The sequence below is a fragment of the Podarcis vaucheri genome, assembly GCF_965113315.1.
Source record: "Podarcis vaucheri genome assembly, chromosome: 13".
NCBI classification, from domain to species: Eukaryota; Metazoa; Chordata; class Lepidosauria; order Squamata; family Lacertidae; genus Podarcis; species Podarcis vaucheri.
This window is the reverse complement of record NC_138751.1, coordinates 48,561,820-48,587,968: the sequence shown is the minus strand read 5'-3', so window position 1 is coordinate 48,587,968 and position 26,149 is coordinate 48,561,820. Positions and strand designations below refer to the sequence as shown.

Sequence of the window (26,149 nt, the reverse complement as noted above, 5' to 3'; positions counted from 1 at the left end):
TCACAAAATTGCCCACATACACATCTCAAGAGAGTTAACTGGGTAAAAAGTACCACTATGCCTACCTGAAAGGTAGATCTGCTTGTCCAATGTAGTATCACTGGGTTGGGTCTTATTGTGCCTCTAGCGGACGAAGGCAGGAGTAGCTTTTACAAAAAAATAGGCTGGCCCCTCTTCAGTTTCGCATACTCAACAAGCATCAACAGTCCAGAACTGAAACTCGGAATAGCGTTAACCTATTTCTCACAACAAACCATTAACTGAAAGCTAACTGTGCAAATAGAGGTGGGAAGAGGTGTTACGGACCATGCAAAAGCGTGGCCCCAGAGCTGTTACACTAGACCAGCAGATCTACCCTTCAGGTAGGTACAATGGTACTATTTCGCTTGCTAGCGTAGCATCACTGGGTTGGGACGTACAAAAGATCACCCAGTTAGGGTGGGTTTCAATTGCAACAAGTTATTACGGTGGGAGAGCCTGCTGTAAGACCCTCAACAAATGCCACTTCAGAGGAAGCAAAGGCATCCAACTAAAAAGTGCCTGGTGAACGTGCTTGGGGACGCTCAGGTCACTGCTCGGCATATTTCTAACAAGGAGGCATTTGTAGAAAAAGCAGCAGAAGTTGCCACTGCTCTCATGGAATGGGCGGTCAGGTGTTTGGGAACAGGTAGTTGCTGTGCTTTGTAGGACAGTGAAATGGACGCTTTTATCCATCTGGGAAGCATAGTTGGTGTCACCCTCTGCTCCAGGAAGAAGCGGTGAAATGAGACAAAGAGGGAGGAAGTTTGTTGTATGTCCTTTGTATGGGCAATATATACCTTCAGTGTTGGGCAAACATCGAGGGAACGCCAAGCCTTCTCCAAGTTGTGTGATGGATTTGGGCAGAAAGTGGGCAAGATGACTTCTTACGGAAAATGAAACAGCCCCTTGGGAAGGAAGGTGGTACCCAACTGGAGAATCACTCTGTCACTATGGAAGACACTGAGATGCCTTGCTACCGAAGGGGAATTGATCTTGAAGACTCTGTGGGCTGTGATGATGGAACCAGGAACAGGACATGAAAAGAAAGGATCTTTAATGGTACTTGTTTCAGTGGCTCAAAAGCTGGTCACTGGAGAGCTGACAGCACCTTGTGAAGATCCCAGGAAGGAAAACAGTGAATAACTGGAGGGCCATGGAGCAAGTGTTTTACTAGTGAGTGGTCAGAGCGGGCATATATGACCATGCCAGAACAGAATGTTTTTAATATTTTGTTGGGAGCAGCCCAGAGTGGCTGGGGCAACCAGTCAGATAGGTGGTATATAAATAGCAAAATTATTATTACTAATATTACAGAAGAAATGGCCACCACTTGTTGTTTAGGCGTATAAGTTTTGAGCCCTTGTTGAAGGCCTTCCTGTAGGAACACCAATAAGTCAGGGATGGAGGTGGTTTCCATCAAAACTTGCCTGGGCCTGGGCCATTTAAGAAAGGCCCTCCACATCATCTGGTAGATGTGGGTGAAGGGGTGTCGGGAGTGAACAATTGTGGAAATCAGTAAGAGCTCCTAGTTCTTCAGACATTGCCATTCAAATGCCAGGCAGTTAGGTATTGCTAGGCTGAGTCCAGATACAGTACTGGTCCCTGTGAAATGAAGTCTGGTCTGGTTAGAAGTATCCGTTGGGGGGGGGGTGTTCACTGCCAGGGTCATGATCCCAATAGGGAGCCACCAGGATTAGCTGTGCCTCCCCCCCCCCGTAGTTTGCAAAGAACTCTGGGCAGAATCATTAATGGCAGGAAGGCATAGTAGAGATCCCAAGACCCAGACTTCCACTCCTGGATCCTTGAACCTTGAGTAGTGGTAAGGGAGCTGGTGGTTCACCTTGGAGGCTAAGAGGTCTATATCTAATGGACCAAGGACTTACTGAAACTGTCGAAACAATGCATTGTGTAGTGTCCATTTCCCTGGGTTCAGTCTGGTGCGGTTCAACCAGTCAGCTTGCGTGCTGGACATCCAGGACATGTGTTCCGCTGAGAAGGGAGTTCTCAAACCCAGAGCAGGTATAATGTTGTTTCCTGTTACCAATCCGCTGCTTTGGTCCAGCCTTCCCCGTTGACATAGGAGCAAACACTTGTGTTGTCCGTTCTGATTAAGATGTGAGACAGAGGCATGCTGTGGAAGAAGTGCTAAGTGGCCAGCTGTGCTAAGTGGCCAGCCATGCTAAAGTTCAAGTCAGTTGATGCTGTGCTGTGACTCAACAGGTGTCCAGTCCACCTAGACCAGTTGCCTCTCACAATGTGCTCCAGAGCCCTGCAGGCTGGCAGTGTCTGATGTTATGGTTGTCTTTGGGGAATCTCTGAATTGGGTTCCTTTTCAGAGGTTGCAATCCCTGCTCCAACAGCACATGGTCTCTCTTAGGCAGTGACTGAGATCATGTGAATGATCAACCACTGCTGTGGTAGAAAGAACCACTGGAGTGTCTCACTTGAAGTTTGGTCCACTGGGAGACTTGTGAGGCTGACATGCATAGGCCCAGGATACAAACCAATAACGTGGTGCCCACCCTTTTGGAAGATATAAGGAACATGGCTGCTGCCTTGATCTTGATGATCCTTTCAGGAGACAGGTGGCATTTATCAGTGCACAAAGATGTATAAGGAACTACATATGGAGGAAATGGCTCTTCCTGGCTGATGATGAATCTGTGAGTCTGGGGGATCCTCAAAATGCCCTGAAGATGGCGGGCTACCTGGCTCATGGTTGGAGAATGGATGAGGAGGTTGTCGAAGTACTGGTAGTTGTGGTTGCCCTGTTGGTGGAGGTGAGCTACCAGGGCAACCATTATCTTCATGAAGACTCTTGAAAATGAGGCCAATCCAAACAGAAGGGCTATGAATTGGTAATGGTGCAGGTCTATGAAGAACTGGAGATACTTGTGGTACTTGGGATTAATAGGATATTCAGGTATGCATCCTGTAAGTCTATGGTTGTCATGAAGTTGTTGAGATGAAGAGACTGCTTGATGGAGGCTAGGGATTCCATCCAGAAAATTCCGATCACCCAGCAGTTGACCACCCAGCTTTGTGGTCTTTCTTGGGAACTACAAAGAAGTCTGAGTAGACACCTGATGAGTGTTCTTCTGAGGGTACTGGATCTATTGCTGCCATGTTGATGAGATGCTGTACACACACACACCCCAATCTGGCATTTGGAGGGTGAGGCAAAGTGAGTGATGGGATAACTGAATTCTTTGCAGCAACCGTAGATGATATGCAGAAGCCACTGATCCATCGTTGAGTGGTGCCAACTATGTATGAATGCTTGAAAGCCACACACACACACACACACACACACACACACACACACACACTTTATCGCTGATGGAGCCTTTGGTGGTTTTGAGGGTTCTTGGTGAAGGTTGGAGGTGCTGAACCTGTCCCCTGCTGTCCCTTCGGAGAAAAACATGTTTTGTTCCAGGATTGTTGTTGTTTTGGCCTGTATTCCTTCATTCTGTCTTGCTGTCTGTAACCTGCTGCATGTTTTGCATGAGGCCTTTCTGAGCTGCTAGGCTCCATTATCATCCATTGGGGCTTTCTGTGGGGCCAAAGGCTGCCATCTCTCCATATAAGGGAGGATATGAGCTCCAGTAGTGAAAGGAATGCTACACGCAACTGCTATGGGGAAGCCATGGGCCCCAAAAGGCCTAATCTGGCCTTCTTGGGAGCGTTGGTGGGATGCTTTTGTGGCTTGGGAGTCTGGGCAGGGAATGGCCCATATCTTGACTAGTGCTGCCTGGACATGTCTCCAGGAATCCACCCCAGCTGAAGCTGCCTCCGTAAGGGCTGAAAATTAAAGCCTGTGGGGAGGTAGGTCACAGTATACTGCCCCCACCCTATGAAGGACGATCCAATGCTCCCTGGGATGGGGAGATCATTCACTGCTTTGCCCAAACATGAAAAAAAAATGTAGACGGGCTGCTTGTCCCAGAAGCCAGTCCGTGGAAAGGAGGGAAAGGAAGGATTCTAATCTTTTTTTAGAAAATACAGAAAAAGAACCGTAAAAAGACTGAATCACAGACGAAGTAAATTGCCAAGCCAAGGTGAAGGATTAAGAGGAGCCAAAGGAGAATGTGACTGTTTTGTTGAAGGAGCAAAAGCTGAAGAGGGGCCAGCCTATTCCCTGTAAAAGATGCTCCTGCCTTGGTCCACTAGAAGCACAAGTAAGCCCAACCAAGTGATAAGCAAAATATTCTTTCCAAGCAAAGAGTCCTCTGTAATAGGTTTCTTGCAAATCTGGAAGGCAAGGATTAAACTACATCTAACAAAAGACGGCAGTATTTCCTTTGAATTTTAGCAGTTTCTCACTGAAGATTACCGGGACTTCTACAGTATCTGATGACTACAACACCTACTTTTCAGAAGAGAGGCAATAAATTCATCATTAAGAAATTGACTCTAAAACATTTTAAAAAGGGGCAAGCATGCTGCCGCTTTAAATCTTACCCTATTTAAATCGTGAGATGGAGGAGTCAGCTGGGTGGACTCGGGCGGAGGAGCAGAAAGCAGATTGTTAGGGTAGTCCAACAGGTAACAAACCACACTGGTATGACCACCCTTAGCGGCTTCTATTAGCATGGTTGAACCATCCTGGAAAGAAATCATGGGTTAAAATAAGGAGCCACACTGAAAGATGTATTTTGGTTTTGAATTCTAAAAAAACCCAAAAAAACAGTATGTTACATGATATCTACCATTTTACAAAACATTTAAATTGTTTTTAATTTCTCTTAATGTTTAAAAGAGTAAATTTAACTAGTATTTAATGAATTTATTTTGGCTCCTGCCCACGCTTTAATCAGTTTTTGGCTTCTTTAAGCAAGATTCCCAGGCTGCCTGTAAATGGTATAGTGGACAGAAAGTTTACTAGGAAGTTACATTCAGAGATGAATATAAAAATAGCATAACGGCCTTTTTTCATGTAAGAGTTTCTTACAGATTTCCCCCCCCCCATAAAAAAAAGTTAGAGGGGAACTTGATGCAAAACCCATTTGTGGATGAAAAATACCCAAACTGCTATATTCCCCACTGTTAAAGGTAAAGGGACCCCTGACCATTAGGTCCAGTCGTGGCCGACTCTAGGGTTGCGGCGCTCATCTCACTTTACTGGCCGAGGGAGCCGGCATACAGCTTCCAGGTCATGTGGCCAGCAGGACTAAGCCACTTCTGGCGAACCAGAGCAGTGCAAGGAAACACCGTTTACCTCCCCGCTGGAGCGGTACCTATTTATCTACTTGCACTTTGACATGCTTTTGAACTGCTAGGTTGGCAGGAGCAGGGACCGAGCAACGGAAGCTCACCCTGTTGCGGGGATTCGAACCGCCGATGTTCAGATCAGCAAGTCCTAGGCTCTGGGGTTTAGACCACAGCACCACACACTGTTACACTGGTTTATTGCCCTAAAACACAAACACACACACTACAATATATGGAAAGTAAAACATTGCATACCTTCAGTCTGTGCGTAGGATCAGCTCCATGAGCTAACAGCAACTCCACAACCGACAGGTGGCCTCCAGCACAGGCAAGAGACAATACTGTATGGTCATTGTTAGCTGTGGTCCTATTCACATTTGCTCCTGGCATAAAGCATAGAAAGAAGATGAAGAGTAATTTGTATTCTAAATCACACCTTTACTTCTAAGCTTAGACCCTTCCCACTGATCTCCTCCTATAAGGGGCTGGATTCCAATCCCATCCCTATCCCTGAAAAAAACATATCCGTCTGTGGCGGCTCCTATACCATGACTATTTACTATCAAGGCTGATTAAAAGTTGTACATTTCTTTGGAATTGCACACTGTGTTGCAATATGCTCATCACATTTGCACCCAAATCACATAACCAAGAAGCTTATTCCATTTTATTCTCACAACCACCCTATGAATAGTGATCTATCTACCCACTAAGCTTCAAGGCTAAGTGGAATTATTCAAGGCCACACTGGGTCATGTAAGTAACTGAAGGAGACGCAAGTCTGACATAGAAGAAAAAGCATGAGCATATACGACAATTTTTCTTCCTCAACTGAATCACAGGCAAGTGAAAGAAATTAATTTCACCCTTAATTTCTGGAAGACTCAAATCTATGAAATTATACTTTGCTCAATTGTGATTCTGTGAACTGCTGGGCTATTAAACAAACACCTGAAAATCCTTAAAAAGGTGAAACATTATTCAAACTTACCCTTGCTAATTAAGAACTGGACAGTACAGACATGACCGGCTCTTGCAGCTTTCATTAAAGGAGTTCTTCCCCCTTCAGATTCATGTTCCTGGGGGAAAGGAGAAATAGAATCCAACTTGGAAATCAGAAATTCCTAGTTGTTGTTGTTTTTTTAAATGTTTGTCATGCAACCTCTATTTTTCAGAGTTGTTTTACCTAATAGTTATGCACAAATTTGAAAGTGCAGTGTTTAATAATCCGTTAACTGCAATGGAAACTTTCTACACTTTCAAAACTAAATTTGCTGGGTTAGATCCAGATTTGCCCCTTCACAAATGGAAGGCCTCCTTCTATTCATGGAAGCAACTGGGAACCAGTGGAGGCTCCCCGCCGAAGGAAGGAACTAGAAGGAAATAGATGGCAATCTTTATTCAGTCCTCTCCCCACCCTTCCAGAGCAACTTTCCTCTAATCCGTTTAATTATACTTTGTTATTTGCCAATACTTGGGAGAAGTGAGGGTTGGGATGGACCAATATAACCAAGTCCAATAGGGTCCTTACACAATTTTAAGAAAAGCTCAAAGCTTCTACTGGCAGCTTACCAGATCAGCGTCTGCTTGAAGCAACACATCTGCTACATCGGTATGGCCATTCTCACAGGCGTATGTCAGCGCTGTGTCTCCTGTTGCTGTTGTTGCATGCACGTTGGCTCCTGAAACAAGTACAATAAGCTTAGAAAATATGCAAGTGCCTCACCCTCCAGCAAGACATTTCATCACATTTCAAAATAGCCAAGTACAGTGGTGCCTCGCAAGACGAAAAGAATCCGTTCTGTGATTCTCTTCGTCTAGCGGTTTTTTCGTCTTGCGAAGCAAGCCCATTGACGGATTAGCGGATTAGCGCTATTAGCGGCTTTTAGCTGCTTATCATCTTATCGGATCAGCTGATAAGTGGCTTAGCGGCTTAGAAAAAGGGGGGGAGGGGAAAAAACCCGCAGGAACTCGCAAGACATTGTCGTCTTGCGAAGCAAGCCCATAGGAGATTCGTTTTGCGAAGCACCTCCAAAATGGAAAACTCTTTCGTCTAGCGAGTTTTCCGTCTTGCGAGGCATTCGTCTTGCGGGGCACCACTGTATTAGGGTGCTTGGATACTATGTTCCAAAGCAACCGCTTTACATATATTTGCATTGACTACTAAAACACACACAGCAGCCCCGTGACAGTACTGCTTTAAGAATAAGTTTTCAATTATAAACATGAAGAAATGTGTGCAAAGGGAACAATTCCATACCTGCAGCTAATAAGTATTTAACTAGCTCCAAGTGACCCTCCTGAGCAGCTTCCATCAAAGGCGTTGAGCAGCCAAGCTCTATATCAGCTCCCGCTTTGATAAGAAAATCAGCCACTTCCAGAAAGCCTCCACAGCACGCTAAAGTTAAGGCAGTTTCTTGGGTCTCTTCTGTCTGGGCATTGATGTTGGCTCCTTCCAGAAAGAAACATACCAATGGAAATTAAGCTTAGAAAACAGCACAGAAAGAGAGACAATATTTGTACACGGATATCAAGTCTTTTGCAAGATGAATTACTAAATCAATTAAGATAAATCTTCCTCAGGTTATTGACTGGTAGTTTTTCAAGATCTCATGATGGCCCCTTCTTTACGATTACAGTGGTACCTCTGGCTATGTACTTAATTCGTTCCGGAGGTCCGTTCTTAACCTGAAACCGTTCTTAACCTGAGGTACCGCTTTAGTTAATGGGGCCTCCCACTGCGCGATTTCTGTTCTCATTCTGAGGTAAAGTTCTTAACCTGAGGTACTACTTCCAGGTGAGCAGAGTCTGTAACCTGAAGTGTTTGTAACGTGAGGTGTTTGTAACCCAAGGTACCAGTGTACTCCAGTATATGAGTCTGCCAAATGCACTTATTAAGAGAATACAGACTTACTAAGGTGACCTTCTAAGGAATGTATTTTCTGCTGTGATTGACATGTAAGGTATTAACAGAACTCATAGGAAGGTTGGCATTCCCTGGAGTCAACATGTTACATTTTGAAAAGGAGCTTTTATAGAATGTGCAGTACAAGTTAAATAGGAAAAATGGGCAGAATGGTCTTGAAAAGTTGCTTCCTAAAATATACAATTCAGGACATTCAGAAGTTTTCAGTGCCGCTATTAGCGTACTTGTTACAGTCATACCTCATGTTACATTTGCTTCATGATACAGTGGTACCTCAGGTTAAGTATTTAATTCATTCCGGAGGTCTGTTCTTAACCTGAAACTGTTCTTAACCTGAAGCACCACTTTAGCTAATGGGGCCTGCTGCTGCCACCGTGTCGCCGGATCACGATTTCTGTTCTTATCCCGAAGCAAAGTTCTTAACCTGAAGCACTATTTCTGGGTTAGCGGAGTGTGTAACCTGAAACGTATGTAACCTGAAGCGTATGTAACCTGAGATACCACTGTACATTTTTTCAGGTTGCGTCCCGCAGCGACCCAGAAGTACCAGAAAGGGTTACTTCCGGGTTTCACCGCTCGCGCATGTGCAGACGCGCAAAATGATGTCACACGCATAAGCTGTGAATCACGACCCGCACATGCGCAGACGCGGGTTGCATTCTTTTCAGGTTGTGAATGGGCCTCTGGAACGGATCCCGTTCGCAACCAGAGGTACCACTGTGTACTGTTACAGTTACCTTGACCTAGGAGTAATGCCACCATCTCCTCGTGACCCTCTCGGGCTGCTTCCATCAGTGGCGTGTAGCCTTCATCGTTCACCTCTTCCAGGTTAGCCCCTCGCTCTATTAATAAGGCAGCCAGCTCTACATGTCCACCACAGGCTGCCAGAGTTAATGGAGACTCGAAGGAATCAGCAGGCATGTTCACTTGGGCACCACTATCAAGGAGCAGCCTTGCAACTTCCACATGCCCATCCTAGAAAGCAAAAACAGACAAATAAATAAAAGGTTAACTACGCGAGCTCTGGATGAAGAACTCCTTCACTCACACTAACTTACTTCACACCACTAAGTGAGGCAGTTATACAAAGCTTTGCAGAGCACAGTTGGCAGACAGCAGCATGTTCAGGTTTTCGAAAACTGTTGCTGGCATCCATCTGTCTCAAGAGACAATAGAGTGCACCTCCGGGAGTGAAGTCAAATGGCCGTGTTAGCTGCAGGAAAGTGACCTCTCTGGGGTGCAAGCCTGGGCAGTAGAGCCCTCGAGACTGACCCAGAAACTCCAGCGGGTACAGAATACAGCGGCGAGACTCCTTACAGGGTCCTCGCTGTGGGATCACATTCACCCGGTGCTATACCAGCTGCACTGGCTCCCAGTGGAGTACAGGATCAGGTTTAAGGTGCTGGTTTTGACCTTTAAAGCCCTATGCGGCCTAAGACCCTCGTACCTACGGGACCGCCTCTCCTTGTATGTCCCACGGAGGACCTTACGGTCTTCAAACAAAAACATCTTGGAGGTCCTGGGCCACAGGGAGGTTAGGCTGGCCTCAACCAGAGCCAGGGCCTTTTCGGCCGTGGCCCCGATCTGATGGAACACTGTCACAAGAGACAAGGGCCCTGCAGGACTTGACATCTTTCTGCAGGGCCCGCAAGACAGAGCTGTTCCACCAGGCCTTTGGCCAAGGCACAGCCTTTGGTAATCCTCACAGAACTCTAGCCCAATGGTTGCCATTGATTTGATTTTGAATTGATTTTAGAATGAATTGATTTTAGAATGCTGTGTTACTTTTTTTGCTGTTAGCCGCTCTGAGCCCGGCTTTGGCTGGGGAGGGCGGGATATAAATAAAATATTATTATTATTATTATTATTATTATTATTATTATTATTATTATTTTGTCAAGAACCGGTTAGAAGCCCATATTATGATATCGCTTTCATCATTTTTGACCTGGTAATATATTGCAAATCCGGGGGGGGGGGTGTCTGCATGCACACTATGCAAAAATCACAATATTGGAAAAACTGTGAAGCCAGCCAATGCATCTTTCAATTCCTGCAGCTCTTCTTAAAGGGGGAGGCGAATCACAAAAGCAGTTAAACAAAAAAGCAAGCAATTTTAAAAGCATAAAGGAGGGGGGAGGAGCTTCAGAGAGCAGTTTGCGTAATTGCTTTCTAAAATGACCCCCACCCCACCTTGTTAAACTTTGCTGGACCAGTCTTTAAAAGACTGTGGGAGGAGCTTCAGAGAGCGGTTTGCCAAACCGTTCTCTGAAACGCTTCCCACCCTCCTTTAAAACAGGTTGGAGGTTTCTCTGAGCTGTGAAGGGATAGGGGCGAAGGGGGGAAAGTATAAAGGGAAGGGAGTTGGTCAGGTTGAGGGGAAGGAAGTGGCAAAAGGGTGGAGGGTTTGGTGGGGCTGGTAAGTGGAACGAGCAGGGGTGGCAGCCAATAGTATACATATCAACATTTATTTATTTCTTATTATTTTAAAGCAAAACTGACTGGTCTCCTGCTAAGTTTTGAGTTTCACGCACAGTGAGAATTTAGCTCATGAATTTTAAGATTAGACTCCCCGCTGTAGTTATATTTCATATTCATAGTTCTTTCTGGGGATTGTTTTTTCACGTGTTATGTGTTACGCATCCCAAGTCATGATCTGATGTACATGTATTGTAATATTGCCTTGTCTAACAAGTGCAAAAATTACTTGGGAACAGAACCTAGGCAGCACATCTCTACCCAGCCAGTAAGAGTTTGAGTCCCACAAATGACTCGTGCTGTGGAAGAGGAATGCCTCACTAGCAAAATTTCTGCCTTCAGACAAGATCAACATAGGTTGTATGTCATCAAAAAAAATACACGTTTGTCTGTCTGGTGAACAGCGTGAGGTCAAGTCTTCCCCTCCTATCAATTTCGGGAGAAGCAGCTTTATATCAAAAATCGAGGCACAAAAGCAGGCTGATTTCTACTGTACTTCTTACCATGCATGCCTCCATTAATGCAGTGTGCATTTCATCTGTTTTATGCTCCTGGTCTGCACCTGCTTCCAGCAGAAATCTCACCATTTCTAAATGACCTGAAACACAGACAAACACACATTTTAATAAAACAAAACACAGCAAAGATTTATTGGTATCCAATGATGATTTCGGAAAGATATTATTTTCTCTTTAGCGGTGCAACACTTTTCTTTTTCTGTGGGGGTGGGGGAGAGAAAGTGTTCATATTGCTATAAGCCAGGGGTGTCCAAAAGGTCGATCGCAATGTGTTAGTAGAACCCTGCGATGTTTTGGTAGATCACGGTCGATCTCTGACTCCTTTTCCTGTGCACTGTTAAATCTGACTCTTGTCCTGCCCTCCATTGTTATTAGAACTCAGGAAGGGAAGACGGAGATCCCTCCGTGTGGCTATTGTAATCCATAGTGATGTTTTTGTGAGTGACTTAACCCCAAACTCCATTGCCTTCCTCCCACCCCCAAAACAGACCCCTAAAAAAAAGGGGCAGATAACTGCCAGATTTTAATTCTGAAAGTAGATCGCAGTCTCTTGGGAGTTGGCCGCCCCTGCTATAAGCCATGGGGAAACAGCAGAATACAAATCCAAACAAAATCTCTCTTTCTAAAATGTTAATTTCTATTTGCTCTTGAAACTACTAAAATCAAGGAAAGGTGGATGAACAATACCCAAAACAGTGGCTTTGTCCATATTGACACTCACTGAAATGCTGCAATAAAAATAGCTTTCAAATCTCAAAAGTGAAAGCAGGAACAAAACCTGGAAAAGTGAAAAAGATTGTATCCAACAATGTCGTCCTATCAGTGCTAGGGCTTCTGCAACAGGACTCTTCTTCCTCTCCTAAAGAAAATCTGCCCTGAAGGGTTGGGCGATCCACCGGAACAGATTAGGCCAGGCATAGGCAAACTCCGGCCCTCCAGATGTTTGGGACTACAATCCCCATCATCCCTAGCTAACAGGACCAGTGGTCAGGGATGATGGGAATTGTAGTCCCAAACATCTGGAGGGCCGCAGTTTGCCTATGCCTGGATTAGGCTGTGTGCAGGGAGATGAGAGGGCACTCCATTGCGCAGGTGTAAGTCCTTGCACTAACAGGATGACTTCATTGAAAAAAACTAAGAAAATGACAAAGGAACACAAAGCTTCAAAGTTTCTTCCTTTGTGAATCTTGCAGAAAATTGGTTTTTTTTTTATAGCCTCAAATCTTTAGCGGTTTTCTTTCCATGGGGCACTATATTTCACAGCTTAAAATTGAAATATTAATAATTTTAATGTTAATAATCTGCTTTCGAAGTCCTCCACTGCTTCAACCTGTTTTCAGCTCTGGAAAGACCTGCACCTCTCTCCTTAGCAGAAAAGAACAAAAGTATAGCATGACTACTGAACACTACACAATGTTCAATACAACAGCCCCTGTTATTTTGCAGCATGTTCCGGTACTGAACATGTGTAATTTAAGTAGGTGTGTGTTTTTTGGAGGGGGGCTGGGGAGTAATGAAAACTGCTGAACATTGAACAAAGGTAGGGCTGGATTCCGATGGTTTAGGTCAGAAATTAAAACCATTTACATTCTCTCTCTCTTTATTAGTTTGAACCAAAAGTGCAGAAGCAAATGAGAATTAAGATCTCCAAATTCAATCCTAACAACGTAAGTTGACTGAGGGGCTTTGCAAGCCCTGCAGAAGAGTGATGTCAGTTTTTATCAATGAAAGGCTTTAGTTGAGATACTGTACCTTTATAGCAAGCCAGTGTTAGTGCACTTTCCTTAAATTCATTGGAATGCGTATTGATTCCAGCTCCGTTTTCCAGCAGAACTCTGGCAACTTCCACATGCCCAGCGCTCCCGGCTTCCATGAGAGGAGTGTGGCCATTTTCGTTATGGTCCTCAATACTAGCACCCGACTCCAGCAGGGCCTTGACCACATCTACATAGCCTCCAGCACAGGCATACGTGAGTGCTGTGTTCCCTAATTTCAGAAAAGAAAATACACTGAAGTCAGTTTGGATAATCCTCTCTTATCCCCCAAATTCGTATTAGAGCTAGCCACCTGCACCTATACTCCATGCAGCTTTCGTGAGAAAACAGGTGGTCTTGCAGCCAAGAAGCTGAGCTATGAGATTGGAAATCCTAAATTCCAATCTTTCCGCTCATTAGCGGTCCAGAGAAAGTCCACTCTCCCTCAGACCTCATCTGAGATAAGGAAATAATAATAAGACTGCCGCCAAGAGAGAGGAGGTACGTGAAGCACTTTGAACCCTTTAAACTGCAATATAAAAGCTGAGTGTTTGATTGGGCTTTTTGCAAAAAACACCGCCATACAACAAGTGTGTTATCCGGAGGTAACTTCTACGTGACCCAAGAATTCTGGATTGAAAAAAGCAACAATAGATCACTAATTCATCGGTGGCAGCACTGGCTCTCCTGTGAGTTTCAGGGTACTAATTATAAGCAATGAAGCCCTTGCCACAGGGACAATCCTGAATTTCTGTCATTCTCAACATGAATTGAGAATAGTCAGGTTCAGATCCCACGCTGGCAGCCCAAAATCTTCTTGATAGTGGCACAGCCTTTTGTAAGATACTGCAAAATTGTTGTTTTCAAGCAGGAGTTGGACACTATATTATTGTGAAGGTCTGACTGATGTATAAATGAGATGAAGTTTTATTGTTACTGTATTATAAGGATTTTATTATTGATAATTCTGTTTTAAGCCACCCTGAGCTCTCAGAGAAGTGAGTAGTAAATGTGTCCCAGTAATGATAATAAACCGACGCTTGTTTTCATGGTCATTTCTCTTAAGAGTAAAGTAGTAGCAGGCATCCCCAAACTCGGCCCTGACCACTGGCCCTGTTAGCTAGGGATGATGGGAGTTGTAGTCCCAAAACATCTGGAGGGCCGAGTTTGGGCGTGCCTGGTGGTAAAGTGTCCCAAATCTTGCCAAGCACATCTTGCCTCAGTCCCAGTTTTTTTATTCAACCCAAAATTGTTGGAAGTGTTTGCTGGAAAAAGAACTAGTTATCAGAAATGAAAACTCATAGAGGACTAAGAAGAATTAGAAAGTACCTTCCAGATAACTGGAGAAGGCTACACAGAAGGAAAATATGGCTTCTATCTTTGGGAAAATATGGAGTAAGTTGTACCAATGCAACCAAGTTTCCTTCTTTGAAAAAGAAAGCAAGTTGAAGGCCTTTAACCTAGTCCCACAAGACACCCTCTCAAGAAAGCTTGAGAAAAACAGACTAAAGGGAACCGTAACATGAAACGCAACTGGTTGAAACAAAGGGTAACAACAAATAGTGCAATAAGTGGTTTCAATTGTAAGTTAAGCTAGAAAAAAAAGATAACTAGAGACATTTCACTATTTCTCATATGACAGAAAGACAGCAGGAAGGAAACTAACTGGTGTGAAATGAAGTGAATGCACACATCACTTATTAAGAAAAATAATGTGAAGCACTGTAAATTTTCAGATAAAGAATGTGAATCTGGAGGTCACTGTTAACTCACTGTATGTAAACTATATGAAGCCGTTTGAGCTGGTTTGCTCAAAGTTTGTTTTTGGCTTCTTTTCAAGGTTAGTCTGCAAATGACGTAAAGCCATGACTGTGTGGGATGAGTTTTAATGGGTAGGAGAGGAAATTCATTGAAATTTATCCCTCCATGCCCCCACATGTGTGGGTTAAACAGCGTTTCGAAATCCCATCCTTGGCAGCAAAATTAGAAGCACAGGAATTGGGCTGCAAAGCCTCCTTTCCAGCGAGTTCACCTAACGAAGAAAGCTGGCTTCCCCCTTCTTCCCCGCTTAACGAAGAATCAGACTACGACGGGTAAAGTAAATTTTAAAATAAGATTTACTTACTTTGTATTCATGCAGCGGTTCACAGCAGCAGTAGCAGTGAAAGCTATGCAGGCAACATACTTATGTCTACAGTATAATCAGCTTCAGGCATGTGCCTGGAGCTGGAGCAAGCAGAGGCATGTCTGCATCCATCACTGGTCAGATGAAGAAAGAAGAACAGAAAGTACTCTCTGCTCCTCCTTCTCCAGGAGAGGAGGGGAAATGACACGACACTGAGCCCTCCCGAACAATTGTGTTTCCGTGGCCTGAGTATCTGTCTATCAGAAATACAGCCCCTCCTCACGCTAACTAGCAAGAATATGCATCTGAAAGGCTTGGCTGCTCATTTCCCACAGATTGGTTTGTTTCCTCCCTGGCATGGCAGCAGGAATGGGCAATGAGCAACTCAGGAACTTTTGAGCAGTAGCCCCTAGCTTATGGTTACCAGACGTCCCCGTTTCCTTATTTTAAAAAATATATATTTTTATCAAACAATTTCAACAGAACAAATTATCAATCCAAATACCGTATTTTTTGCTCTATAAGACTCACTTTTTCCCTCCTAAAAAGTAAGGGGAAATGTGTGTGCGTCTTATGGAGCGAATGCAGGCTGCGCAGCTATCCCAGAAGCCAGAACAGCTAGAGGGATTGCTGCTTTCGCTGCACAGTGATCCCTCTTGTTGTTCTGGCTTCTGAGATTCAGAATATTTTTTTCCCTGTTTTCCTCCTCCAAAAACTAGGTGCATCTTATGGTCTGGTGCGTCTTATAGAGCGAAAAAAAAAGTAATCAATTACAATATTTCCCCCCTTTTTCCTCCCTCCCTCTCCCCCCACAAGGACTTCCCTCAGCTCCCCTCCCTGATTTCTTTGCACAGATTATCCTCTGCATATTATAAAATTGTACATATTGTTGCCTTATCTATCATATATTCAACTATTAACTTTGTGGATGTTTATTCAAAACAGACATCCCCGTTTCCTGGGGACAGTCCCCAGATTTACAAATCTGTCCCCGGACAAAATCCATCCCTGAAATGTCCCCGGATTTCATTTAATGTCCCTGGATTTATATTTTAAGTGTTGTAGATTTATTAGAAGGGAATGAATGTTGCATGATTACTTCAATGGCACAAGACACATCATATGGAGACTTCTGGCGAGGCAAAATGGTGGGCACCACAGCAGCGAGCAGCTCCTGAAGCCGGCCAGAGCCAGCCAGAGCTTCCGCTGCCACTGCCAAGGGGGAACTGGGGACATCTAGCGCATCAACTAGGGCAGGGGTCTGCAACCCGCGGCTCCGGAGCCGCATGTGGCTCTTTTACACCTTTGCTGCGGCTCCGGGGCAGATACTAGCGAGGGGAGGAGGCGCATTGCGCGTCCTGAGACTCCCCACTGTGGCGGGCGCTGTACTGGCTGTGACGTCGCATGGGGGCGGTGCGTGCGTTAGTCACGCACCGTCCCGACGTCACCTTCCCGCCCGCTGTCAGATCGCGGCTCCAGAGATATATTTGTTTTAAATGTCGCAATGGTTTTGCGGCTCCCAGTTGTTGTTTTTCCCTTCGGAAACGGGTCCAAGTGGCTCTTTTTGTCTTAAAGGTTGCAGACCCCTGAGCTAGGGGAACCACTGTCACACACACACCCCGCGACGCAAATTGAGCGCGGCTGACTGCCCAGCAGCGCTCCCAGGCCAGGAAAACCCCAGAGCCGAGGCATAGAGGAGGAGAGGAGAAGGAGAAGGGAGAGAGAGGAAGAGGAAGGAGAAAAAAGAGGGAGCCCCAACCTTGCTGCACAGCTGAGGAGGAAGGTTAGGAGAGCACCAGGAAGGCAAGGACACATGGCCGAGCCCAGGCCTGACCTGAGACTACTCCATGGCAGCTAGCGCTCCAAGAGAGGAAGGTCGCGTGACAGGGAAGACCACAGAAGAGAAGATATTACTTCTTTATTTGTTTATTTTTTTAAACCCCTTTTTAAAAATACATTTTTTTCCCTCTTTTCCCCCCCCAAAAGGGTCCCCGGATTCTTTGAAAAAAATCTGGTAACCTTACCCTAGCTTGTTGCTCATTCACATTGAGCCACAGATTAAGCTAGTGCAAACGGGGCCAGTGTGTACCCTGATGTGATCATACAATGTCTGTTTTGTGTGTGTGCAGTTTTTGCAACAACAAAAAAGGGGAGGGCAATGAATTGAAATTGAAAAGTTGCCAGCATCGGAACCAAAGTTGCCAGCTCTCCAGAGAAACTGCTAGCATAGCATCCCTTGTACACTCTTTACATCCCAACTTCACCTAGTTGTTTTGCATTGTTTTCTGCCAAACTTAAAAATAATGTCTTCTTGACCCAGATGAGGGAGAACAGTGCATTAAATTCCCTTCCCCTTTCTCTGCACTCACTTCTTTTTTAAACACCTCCTTGCTCCAGTGTGGCAACGTCTCTGTTGCCTGCACTCTAGTGCCAACCAATCGCTGCCAAAATTCTTCAGATTGGAGATAAGTTAGCACTGAGGAAATTTCCCCAACTGATATAATATTGAATAGCCAGCAAAATACTGAACTCCTTCATTTAAGAAATGCGGTACAGCTTCCAGGTTGCGACACGTTCCGTTTACATTTAATTGTAACACGTTCATTACCTGTTGAAGACTGTGCATTCACGTCAGCGCCATGAGCTAGCAGCAATTTGACCATTTTGACATGTCCTCCATTAGCAGCAGCCATTAAAGGTGTTACATCTCCTTTGATGCCTCTGTCTTCAACATTTGCATGCATTGCCAGGAGAACCTGTTGACGGAGAGAACAAAAAAATGGTGAGGTAGAAGGGACTGGTTCAGTTAGGTGCCATTCTTGGGTGCTTACTGTGTCTTGTAAAATAATCTGTGCAAGAACCTTCAAACATAAAATGTACAGTAGGTATATATGGGTTCCATGATGACTACAGATGGTGATAGCAGTCATGAAATTAAAAGACTCCTGCTTCTTGGGAGAAAAGCGATGACAAACCTAGACAGCATCTTAAAAAGCAGAGACCTTGCTGACAAAGGTCCGTATAGTAAAAGCTATGGTTTTCCCAGTAGTGATGTATGGAAGTGAGAGCTGGACCATAAAGATGGCTGATCGCCGAAGAATTGATGCTTCTGAATTATGGTGCTGGAGGAGACTCTTGAGAGTCCCATGGACTGCAAGAAGATCTAACCTCTCCATTCTGAAGGAAATCAGCCCTGAGTGCTCACTGGAAGGACAGATCCTGAAGCTGAGGCTCCAATACTTTGGTCACCTCATGAGAAGAGAAGACTCCCTGGAAAAGACCCTGATGTTGGGAAAGATGGAGGGCACAAGGAGAAGGGGACGACAGAGGACGAGATGGCTGGACAGTGTTCTAGAAGCTACCAGCATGAGTTTGACCAAACTGCGGGAGGCAGTGGAAGACAGGAGTGCCTGGAGTGCTCTGGTCCATGGGGTCACAAAGAGTCGGACACGACTAAACAACAAGAAGGTATATTAGCATGTTTGTGCTTCAATTATGCAGTGTTTTGGCTACATTACATTACACAAACTGTTTCCCAGGGCAGAAGGAGCAGCTGCTGTAGTGTTTGCATCGCAGGAATGACAACATTATTAAAGTACAGTGATAGTTGCCTCCACCCCCAGAAAGATCTAGACAAGCAATCCCACGGTTTCCTCTCCAATTTCCAACTTCTTTCCCATCCCATTCTATGGCTAATTCAGCGATGACTGAATTTGTTCCTTTTTTTATTTTTGCCACACAAAAATTCAAATTTGATCCCCTATAAGCTTTGCAAACCTTGCCCTTATATGCATACATATGACTGGGCGTTGCAAGGGCAGAGAAGCAGCGACTATACCTATATTCTGTGCTATATATCTAATATGAAAACTAATCCTATTCAGGATAATGCTTTCTGACAAGGCAAAATACTTCTATTGCGTTTTGCAGCTATGACCACAACACTGAAGTGGATTTTTCAACTGCAAAAAAAGGCTCACAAAACCCAGAAATTATTGGGACTTTTCTGTGAAATTCTGCTCTTATCAAGGCAAATGGCACCAAGTCCTCGGATAAGCTTGTCGATCAGGGCAATGAAAACAGCCCCCCATTTTCTGTATCCAGAGGAAATGGGGCCTCTCACCTCAAACCCCAGTCATAGTTGGCAAAGCACCCCACTGTTTCAAAGAAAGAAAGAAAAGGTTAAGGAGCAGACCAAATTAGTGAAAAACGTAGGAAAGACTGAAGCAACCTTGGACAATATCAGCAAAAACTAATGAACTTCCCTTGGGTTACAGAAGATGAACTGGCTAAAGGGAAAGGTAACATTATGAACGCTCCAGAATGTTAATATTCTTCTCCTTTATGGGGAGGGGAATCTAACAGCTCAAACGCTTTTGCAGTGAGCACTCCATTCACTTGGTTGACATCTGTTGTGATCACCTCATTTGAGGGTTTCTCTACTGGAATTCCTGGGTTCAAGTGTCATATTGATCCTTCAAGTGATTGAGTTCAATGGACTGTGACTGAACCTGGAATCCTAGGAGTCCTAGGGGTAATGTTTGCCTGTGTGTGCAAAACTCCATTTCATGTGAAATGGAAAGTCTTGACACAAGATCATCATTCTGGTAGAGGTGAAGAAGAGACAGAGATAGGAAACAGTGACTCTACTCAAGCAAAGATGGTCAAAGCAATGTCCTTTAGAAGTTTCTTCACAGAAAAAGAGTAGATTAGGAACCAACCTACAGCAATTGGAGCCATCAGAATCTTAGAAAAGACTCTAGGATGAAGAGACTGCAGTTGTTAAACCAAAGGAATCTGCAGTCTACTCTGCAAACTGGGGATGTGAAGGTAGGCCTCTGAAGTTGATCAAGGTTGATCAAGGTCATGAAATCTCCATTTCTGATACAGGTCATCATCAAAACAAAGCATTTTCATACAGACTTTGCATTTGACTAGGAAGCAGATATGCATTTAAGGACAATATACAGTGGTACCTTGGTTTGCAACTGTTTTGGATTACAGCCGTTTTGGATTACAACCATGTCAAACCCGGAAGTGCGTGTCCTTTTTTTTGGATTATAACCAATTTTCTTTTGGACGCCCCATTGGCGAAAGCACACCTTGGGTTACAACCTGTTTTGGTTTACAACTGGACCTCCAGAACGGATTACGGTTGTAAACCAAGGTACCACTGTAGGTCTCTTCAGCACTGTGCACACTGTAAAATACTTTCCACATGCCTTGCTGCAGCGATGGCAAGCCCAGAGTTCACATATATTTTGTAGCAGCCTTGACAATTTGGTGGCAAAATTCCGCACACATACAATTACACACACCCTTAAAACATTTCACTGTCTACCAACCTTCATTGGGCTCCCTCAATTTTTATTTTCCCAAACCACAGTTTCAAAAAAACCTCCAAAACGTGTCCTTTGTAAGTGTGTTTTGCCGCTATTAATAGTGCTAAACGGGAAGCTGCCCATAACGCCACCGGCAGCCGAAGATCAACTAGGACTGCCAATTCCTGCCAAAGGCATCAAAGTGGCAGATAGAGCTGCAATCAGTATAAATAGGTCAGCGTTCACCTGAAGATTAACCATCACTGTTGAGTCCTTATGAAGGCATCCGGTGCCAGACAGCTCACAGCAGACAGCATGAAGTAGTGAAGAGTGTGGGCTATAACTGCTAAGCAACAAAACTTTTCTTTGGAGAATTTTTGGGGCAGGCGGAGGAAACTTAACTGGAAACTGGCAGAACTAATCAGAAAAAGAATAATTTTACAAAAAGGACTGAAAAAGGAATGACAACCATTTGAAAATGTAACTGTAAAGAAAATAGAAAACAACATTAAAATGAAATGATAATGTTAAAAATGAAGTCTACCTCCTTAGGATGGAAGAAGGAACTAAATGGAGGCAGAGGGTAAAGGAAAGAATTTTGAAAAATACAGATAATTGTGAGAAAATGATTCCTTCAATCTGCCACGTAGTGTGCTATCACACAAGTAACCTTGAGCACGTTGTTATGTCTTTGCCAATACCGGCACTAAGCAGCCCTAGGATACAAACAAGGTCTCTTCCCTCCCACACTGCAGATTCGTGGGAAGCAATCACAGTGGCCTCCAGTTTGTCCCTGGAGCTCAAGGACCGATTGCAAGGTTGCAGGGCAGGTGGCTGAAATGTTATTGAAGTCTGAAACATCAAGCAAAGACTAATTATTAAGGTGGAAGAGTTTGTATTCTGGGGTGCAGGGAAATCGACACTTTCCTCATGTTCAAATTAACTGAGGGCATCTCACTTAATTCTCATCTCACTTAAATTTTAGCCCCCTTTAATCTTAAAATCAGCTCAAATCAGTTTACAAAATGAAAGCAAAACGAACACAGTTAATCAAAAAAAGCCAGAAATCGTAATATAACAAACATCCAGCCCACAAATCCAATATCTAGCCTATTCTAAATGTAGGTGACCCTTTTGGATTATGTATTCTGTAACAGGCAGCTGAAGAACACAGGGTGGTCAACTGGTAGACAGTAGTCTGGATTTGGTGCTCAAAGCAACTTTTATTATTTTACGGAGGCTCTCCGACATCTAATTTAGGGTGTGAGGAAAGAGTTTTGCTGTTTGATTCGAAAGGAAAATCAGAAATGAAATTCTGCATGTATTTGCCAGAAGTTATTTTATTGCCATCTTGTACGCACTTGGGAACAGCAAAGAATCGCTGCCAATATACTCCTTAAAGATTCCACAATTCACACGAGTTTTCCTGTCCTGTCCCCCAATCAATGACATCCCAGCATCTGTGTGCACAAAATCTATACCCACCAAGTCCAGATGACCTGTTAGCAGATCCCTATTCATAAGTATATGCAGAGAAATTGGAATGCTCCAGCCTTCAAAACAATAATTGGAGGGGGGTATATAGCAACAAGAGACATCACCTTGCCAACAAAGGTCCGTATAGTTAAAGCTATGGTTTTCTCAGTAGTGATGTATGGAAGTGAGAGCTGGACCATAAAGAAGGCTGATCGCCGAAGAATTGATGCTTTTGAATTATGGTGCTGGAGGAGACTCTTGAGAGTCCCATGGACTGCAAGAAGATCAAACCCATCTATTCTGAAGGAAATCAGCCCTGAGTGCTCCCTGGAAGGACAGGTCCTGAAGCTGAGGCCCCAATACTTTGGCCACCTCATGAGAGGAGAAGACTCCCTGGAAAAGACCCTGATGTTGGGAAAGATTGAGGGCACAAGGAGAAGGGAATGACAGAAGGCGAGATGGTTGGACAGTGTAATCGAAGCTACCAGCATGAGTTTGACCAAACTGCGGGAGGCAGTGGAAGACAAAAGTGCCTGGCGTGCTCTGGTCCATGGGGTCATGAAAAGTCGGACACGACTAAATGACTAAACAACAACAACAACAAATATAGCAACAAATAGAACAATTCAGATGTTGGCTATCCCTGCTCTAAACACCAGTGAGCTTAAGGATCTTAAGTGTAAAAATTAAAAATGCCCCCCTCCCTGTTCAAGATGGGTTATGGATCCAGAAAAGTCAAATGCCAGTGCTCTGCATTTTCTGCCAAAATAGAGCATAAGGTACAAACCTGAGCAAGTTCATAATATCCAGCTGAGCAAGCCAAACAAAGAAGACTTTCCCCTTCTTCAGTGTGCTCATTCACACTTCGCCCTTCAATTAGCAATTTTCGCACAGCATTTACATCACCTTCTGAACAAGCTTCTGCCAAGCTGCGGCTATAAAGAGAAAGAGGAAATTATGGTTATACACCAGTGCTTTGAAGCGGCAGCACTGGGTCCCCATCAAATACGGACCTGGCAAGCTGCCTGGATACACTGAAATACAACAGGCAAGCCTTAAAAAGCGAAGGTGAGGATTACTATAGGATGTATAGTGGTCATCACAATACTTGCCCCTGGTTCCTCCAAAATTAGCAATATAACTAAAGTGCTAGGAACTGTCCTTGGGCTCAAGGAACTGGATATCAGGAATGGCTGCATGTCATGAATTAGGCCTCTTGGGGAAAAATATGGAGCTAAAAAAATACACTGTCTGGCTATGGTTGTAGGTCAACTTTACTCAATCTGCTGCCCTCCAGTAGCTTTCAATTAGAACTCCAATCATCTCTTACCTCTCATAATCTAACATAGTCATTTACACAAAAGGTAAATCTGCTGGTGAACTAAACAATCCTCACAAACTTATTACCGTATTTTTCGCTCTATAGGACACACTTTCCCCCCTCCAAAAATTAAGGGGAAATGTGTGTGCGTCCTATGGAGCGAATGCAGGCTCCTTGGCTTCAGTGATAGCAACGTGAAGCCTCCGAAGCGCAGAGGGAGCACTCCCTCCGTGCTCCGGAGCCTTCGCGTTGCTTTAGCTGAAGCCTGGAGAGCGAGAGGGGTCGGCACGCACCAGTCTTGCTCTCCCGGCTTCAGCAAAAAGGAACCGGAAGCCTGAGGAGCACAGCGAGCTCGTGCTGTGCTCCGAAAGCTTCAGGGATCTTTGAGGCTGGCGGGGGGTGGGGGTGGGAAGCAGCACTTCTCCCCACCGCCAGCCCCACAAGCTCGGGGGGCAGCGGCAAGGCTGCGCGCAGCCTTTGCGCTGTTTCCCGACCTGCTCTTTGGGGCTGATGGTGGGGGAAAGTAGCCCTTCCCCCCACCAGCCCCAAAGAGCAGGTTGAAAAGAACCTGAAGCCTGCGGAGTCCAGAGGGAACTCCCGTCGCACTCCAGAGGCTTTGGGTTGCCTTCACTGATGCTTGGAGAGCGAGAGGGGTCAGTGCGCACCAACCCCTCTCACTCTCCAGGCTTCCAAGGTAGAGGCTTTGGGTGAACGCACCTTGTTTTAGAAGGGGAGAACAAGAAAAAAATAATTCTCCCCCTCTCTGCACAGCGCCACCTCAGCGAAGCGGCAAGAGAAATGGAAGGGGCTCCGTTTCTCCTGCCGCTTCACTGAAGGGGCACTGAGCAGAGAGGGGGAGAATTTTTTTTCCTTGTTCTCCCCCTCTAAAACAAGGTGCGTCCTATGGTCGGGTGCATCCTATAGAGCGAAAAACACGGTAATGATGAAAACGGGGGGGGGGGCACATGAGGCTTAGAATATAAAAGCTAATTACTAAAAACACTATAATGCAAGTATTTTGGCCAACCTCTTCTAATTTAGGTAATACGTATTCAAATATATGCCACATTAGGAAGGAACACAGGAAGCTCTCTTACACTGAGACAGACCGTTGCTCCATCTAGCTCAGTATTGTCTCCAAGGCTTCAGTCAGGGGACATTCCAGGCTCTACCTGAAGATGCCTGAGATTGAACCAAACCTGGTACCTTGCTCCACCATGGAGCTAGGGCCCTTCCAACTGTTAACTGTTTAAACCTAGCTTAGCTCAGACCCTTTCCTTAAAGGCTTCCTGCAGGAATTGTTGCAAAACACAATCTGAACTTTAAATATTTTTGTCCGAAGCAGATTTTGCAGGCACTGAAGAGGCAAATCATAAACTGTACACAAGACAGGAAAATGAAGTCCAAGTCGGGGGTTTTATGCAGCACTCATCCACTGGATCTTTCAAGACAAGACAACACACTTTAGCAAAACAAAGTCTTACATTATCTTTTCGGAGAAAAAGGTCTAGTACACAGGAAGACAAAGGAAAAGCTTGAATGAACGACTTGAAAAATATTCACAATAACTAGACCAATACTATTGGCTATAATCTTGGGATCTTCAACAAAAGAAATTTTTAAATAGCAAAAATAGATCCTGCATGTGCAGTGATATATGTATATACACGTACACACACAGAGAGAGAGCGCAATTCTATCATGTTAACAGTTTTAGGCATGTGGATAGGGCTGGCAGTAGCAATCTTCACATACCGTATATACTCGAGTATAAGCCGACTTTTTCAGCACATTTTTTTATGCTGAAAAAGCCCCCGTCTTATACTTGAGTGAGGCGGGCGGCGGTGGAGGGATGAACGGCCCGAAAGGAGCCCTTTCTCACCACTGGTCCTGCCACCGCCGCCCGCCTCTCGCAAGGGCAGGCACAGGAGCCGCGGTTGGAAGAGGCGCTGCACTGCGCCTCTCCCAACCGTGGCTCCTATACCTGCTCTTGCGAGTGGCAGAGGCGACAGAGGGATGAGTGGCCTGAAAGGAGCCCTTTTGGGCTGCTCCTTCCTCCTCCTCCACTGCCGCCACCACCAAACCAGCTTATACTCGAGTCAGTAAGTTTTGCCAATTTTTTGCGCTAAAATTAGGTGCTTCGACTTATACTCGAGTACTTACGGTACCTCTGCCCCAAATGTACAAACATCTTCCTCCCTCAATTCTCAGCAATTTGCAGAGTACTTGGAGAGAGAGGTATTTCACTATGCCTGGTATGAAATATTAATCCTGCCTTTGCTGCCGAGTCCTGTGGCACATGCAGAGAACTTGGGGAAGAGAAAGGATTGTTCTCTCTCTTCATGCTGGGTTTTGCAGAATGCAGAAGCCATGAAAGATATTTGCCAGAGGACTCAGAGTGGACCTTGATGGTGACCCCAAACAATGCCTGACTATGAAGACATGCAAAAATTTGTGCACCCCTTCTTCTGGGGGTTCCAAGGTTATTCCAAAGTGCACTGCTTTCTCTTCCTTGAGATCCCTAGTGCCAAATGGATCAAGTAGGAAATAATATTTGTATTAATAATATGGGTAATTTAGCAGACACTTTCGTTTCAACCATCGCAGAAACACAAGGAACAGCTGTCAAGACTGTTAGAACAGGCTCTGTGAAGCAAACACTCACTTGTCCATCTGCCCTGAATTTGCTGTACTTTCAGCTCTCATTCGGGTGAGCGCAGCAGCAGCCTCATCTAACGCACAGCTGACCGAAGACGTCAATCTGCGAAGCACCTCGGGATCTGCAAAGGCTTTTCCATCGGCTGTGGATAATTTACCTATTCCTTTTGTTCCAAGATCAACAAGCCAGTGGATAAGAAGTTTTTGGATGGGAAAGAGAAGAAGACCATTTGAGCCCATACAAAATACTAGCAAAATACTAATTTTAACATATCGGGAAAGGCCAACAAACTTTCAGCGGTGGAAATGTAGTGTGAAAATTCACCGGAGATCAATCTTT

The 26,149-nt window shown here is 44.7% G+C and overlaps 1 protein-coding gene across 5 annotated transcripts in view; it reads right to left on the bottom strand.

Moving 5' to 3' along the window:
* ANKRD17 (ankyrin repeat domain 17) overlaps positions 1-26,149 on the bottom strand; it is a 109,547-nt gene that overhangs the window by 34,585 nt on the left and 48,813 nt on the right. For all 5 annotated transcript variants that reach the window (XM_082194650.1, XM_082194648.1, XM_082194647.1 and 2 more), the window contains exons 3-13: positions 25,817-25,973; positions 22,618-22,765; positions 17,642-17,789; positions 12,907-13,140; positions 11,140-11,234; positions 8,896-9,133; positions 7,493-7,684; positions 6,805-6,914; positions 6,224-6,311; positions 5,488-5,615; positions 4,483-4,626 (exon numbers count right to left, since the gene is read on the bottom strand). In XM_082194650.1, the coding sequence (XP_082050776.1) occupies positions 4,483-4,626; positions 5,488-5,615; positions 6,224-6,311; positions 6,805-6,914; positions 7,493-7,684; positions 8,896-9,133; positions 11,140-11,234; positions 12,907-13,140; positions 17,642-17,789; positions 22,618-22,765; positions 25,817-25,973 (1,682 nt within the window). The remainder of the gene's footprint in view (positions 1-4,482; positions 4,627-5,487; positions 5,616-6,223; positions 6,312-6,804; positions 6,915-7,492; positions 7,685-8,895; positions 9,134-11,139; positions 11,235-12,906; positions 13,141-17,641; positions 17,790-22,617; positions 22,766-25,816; positions 25,974-26,149) is intronic.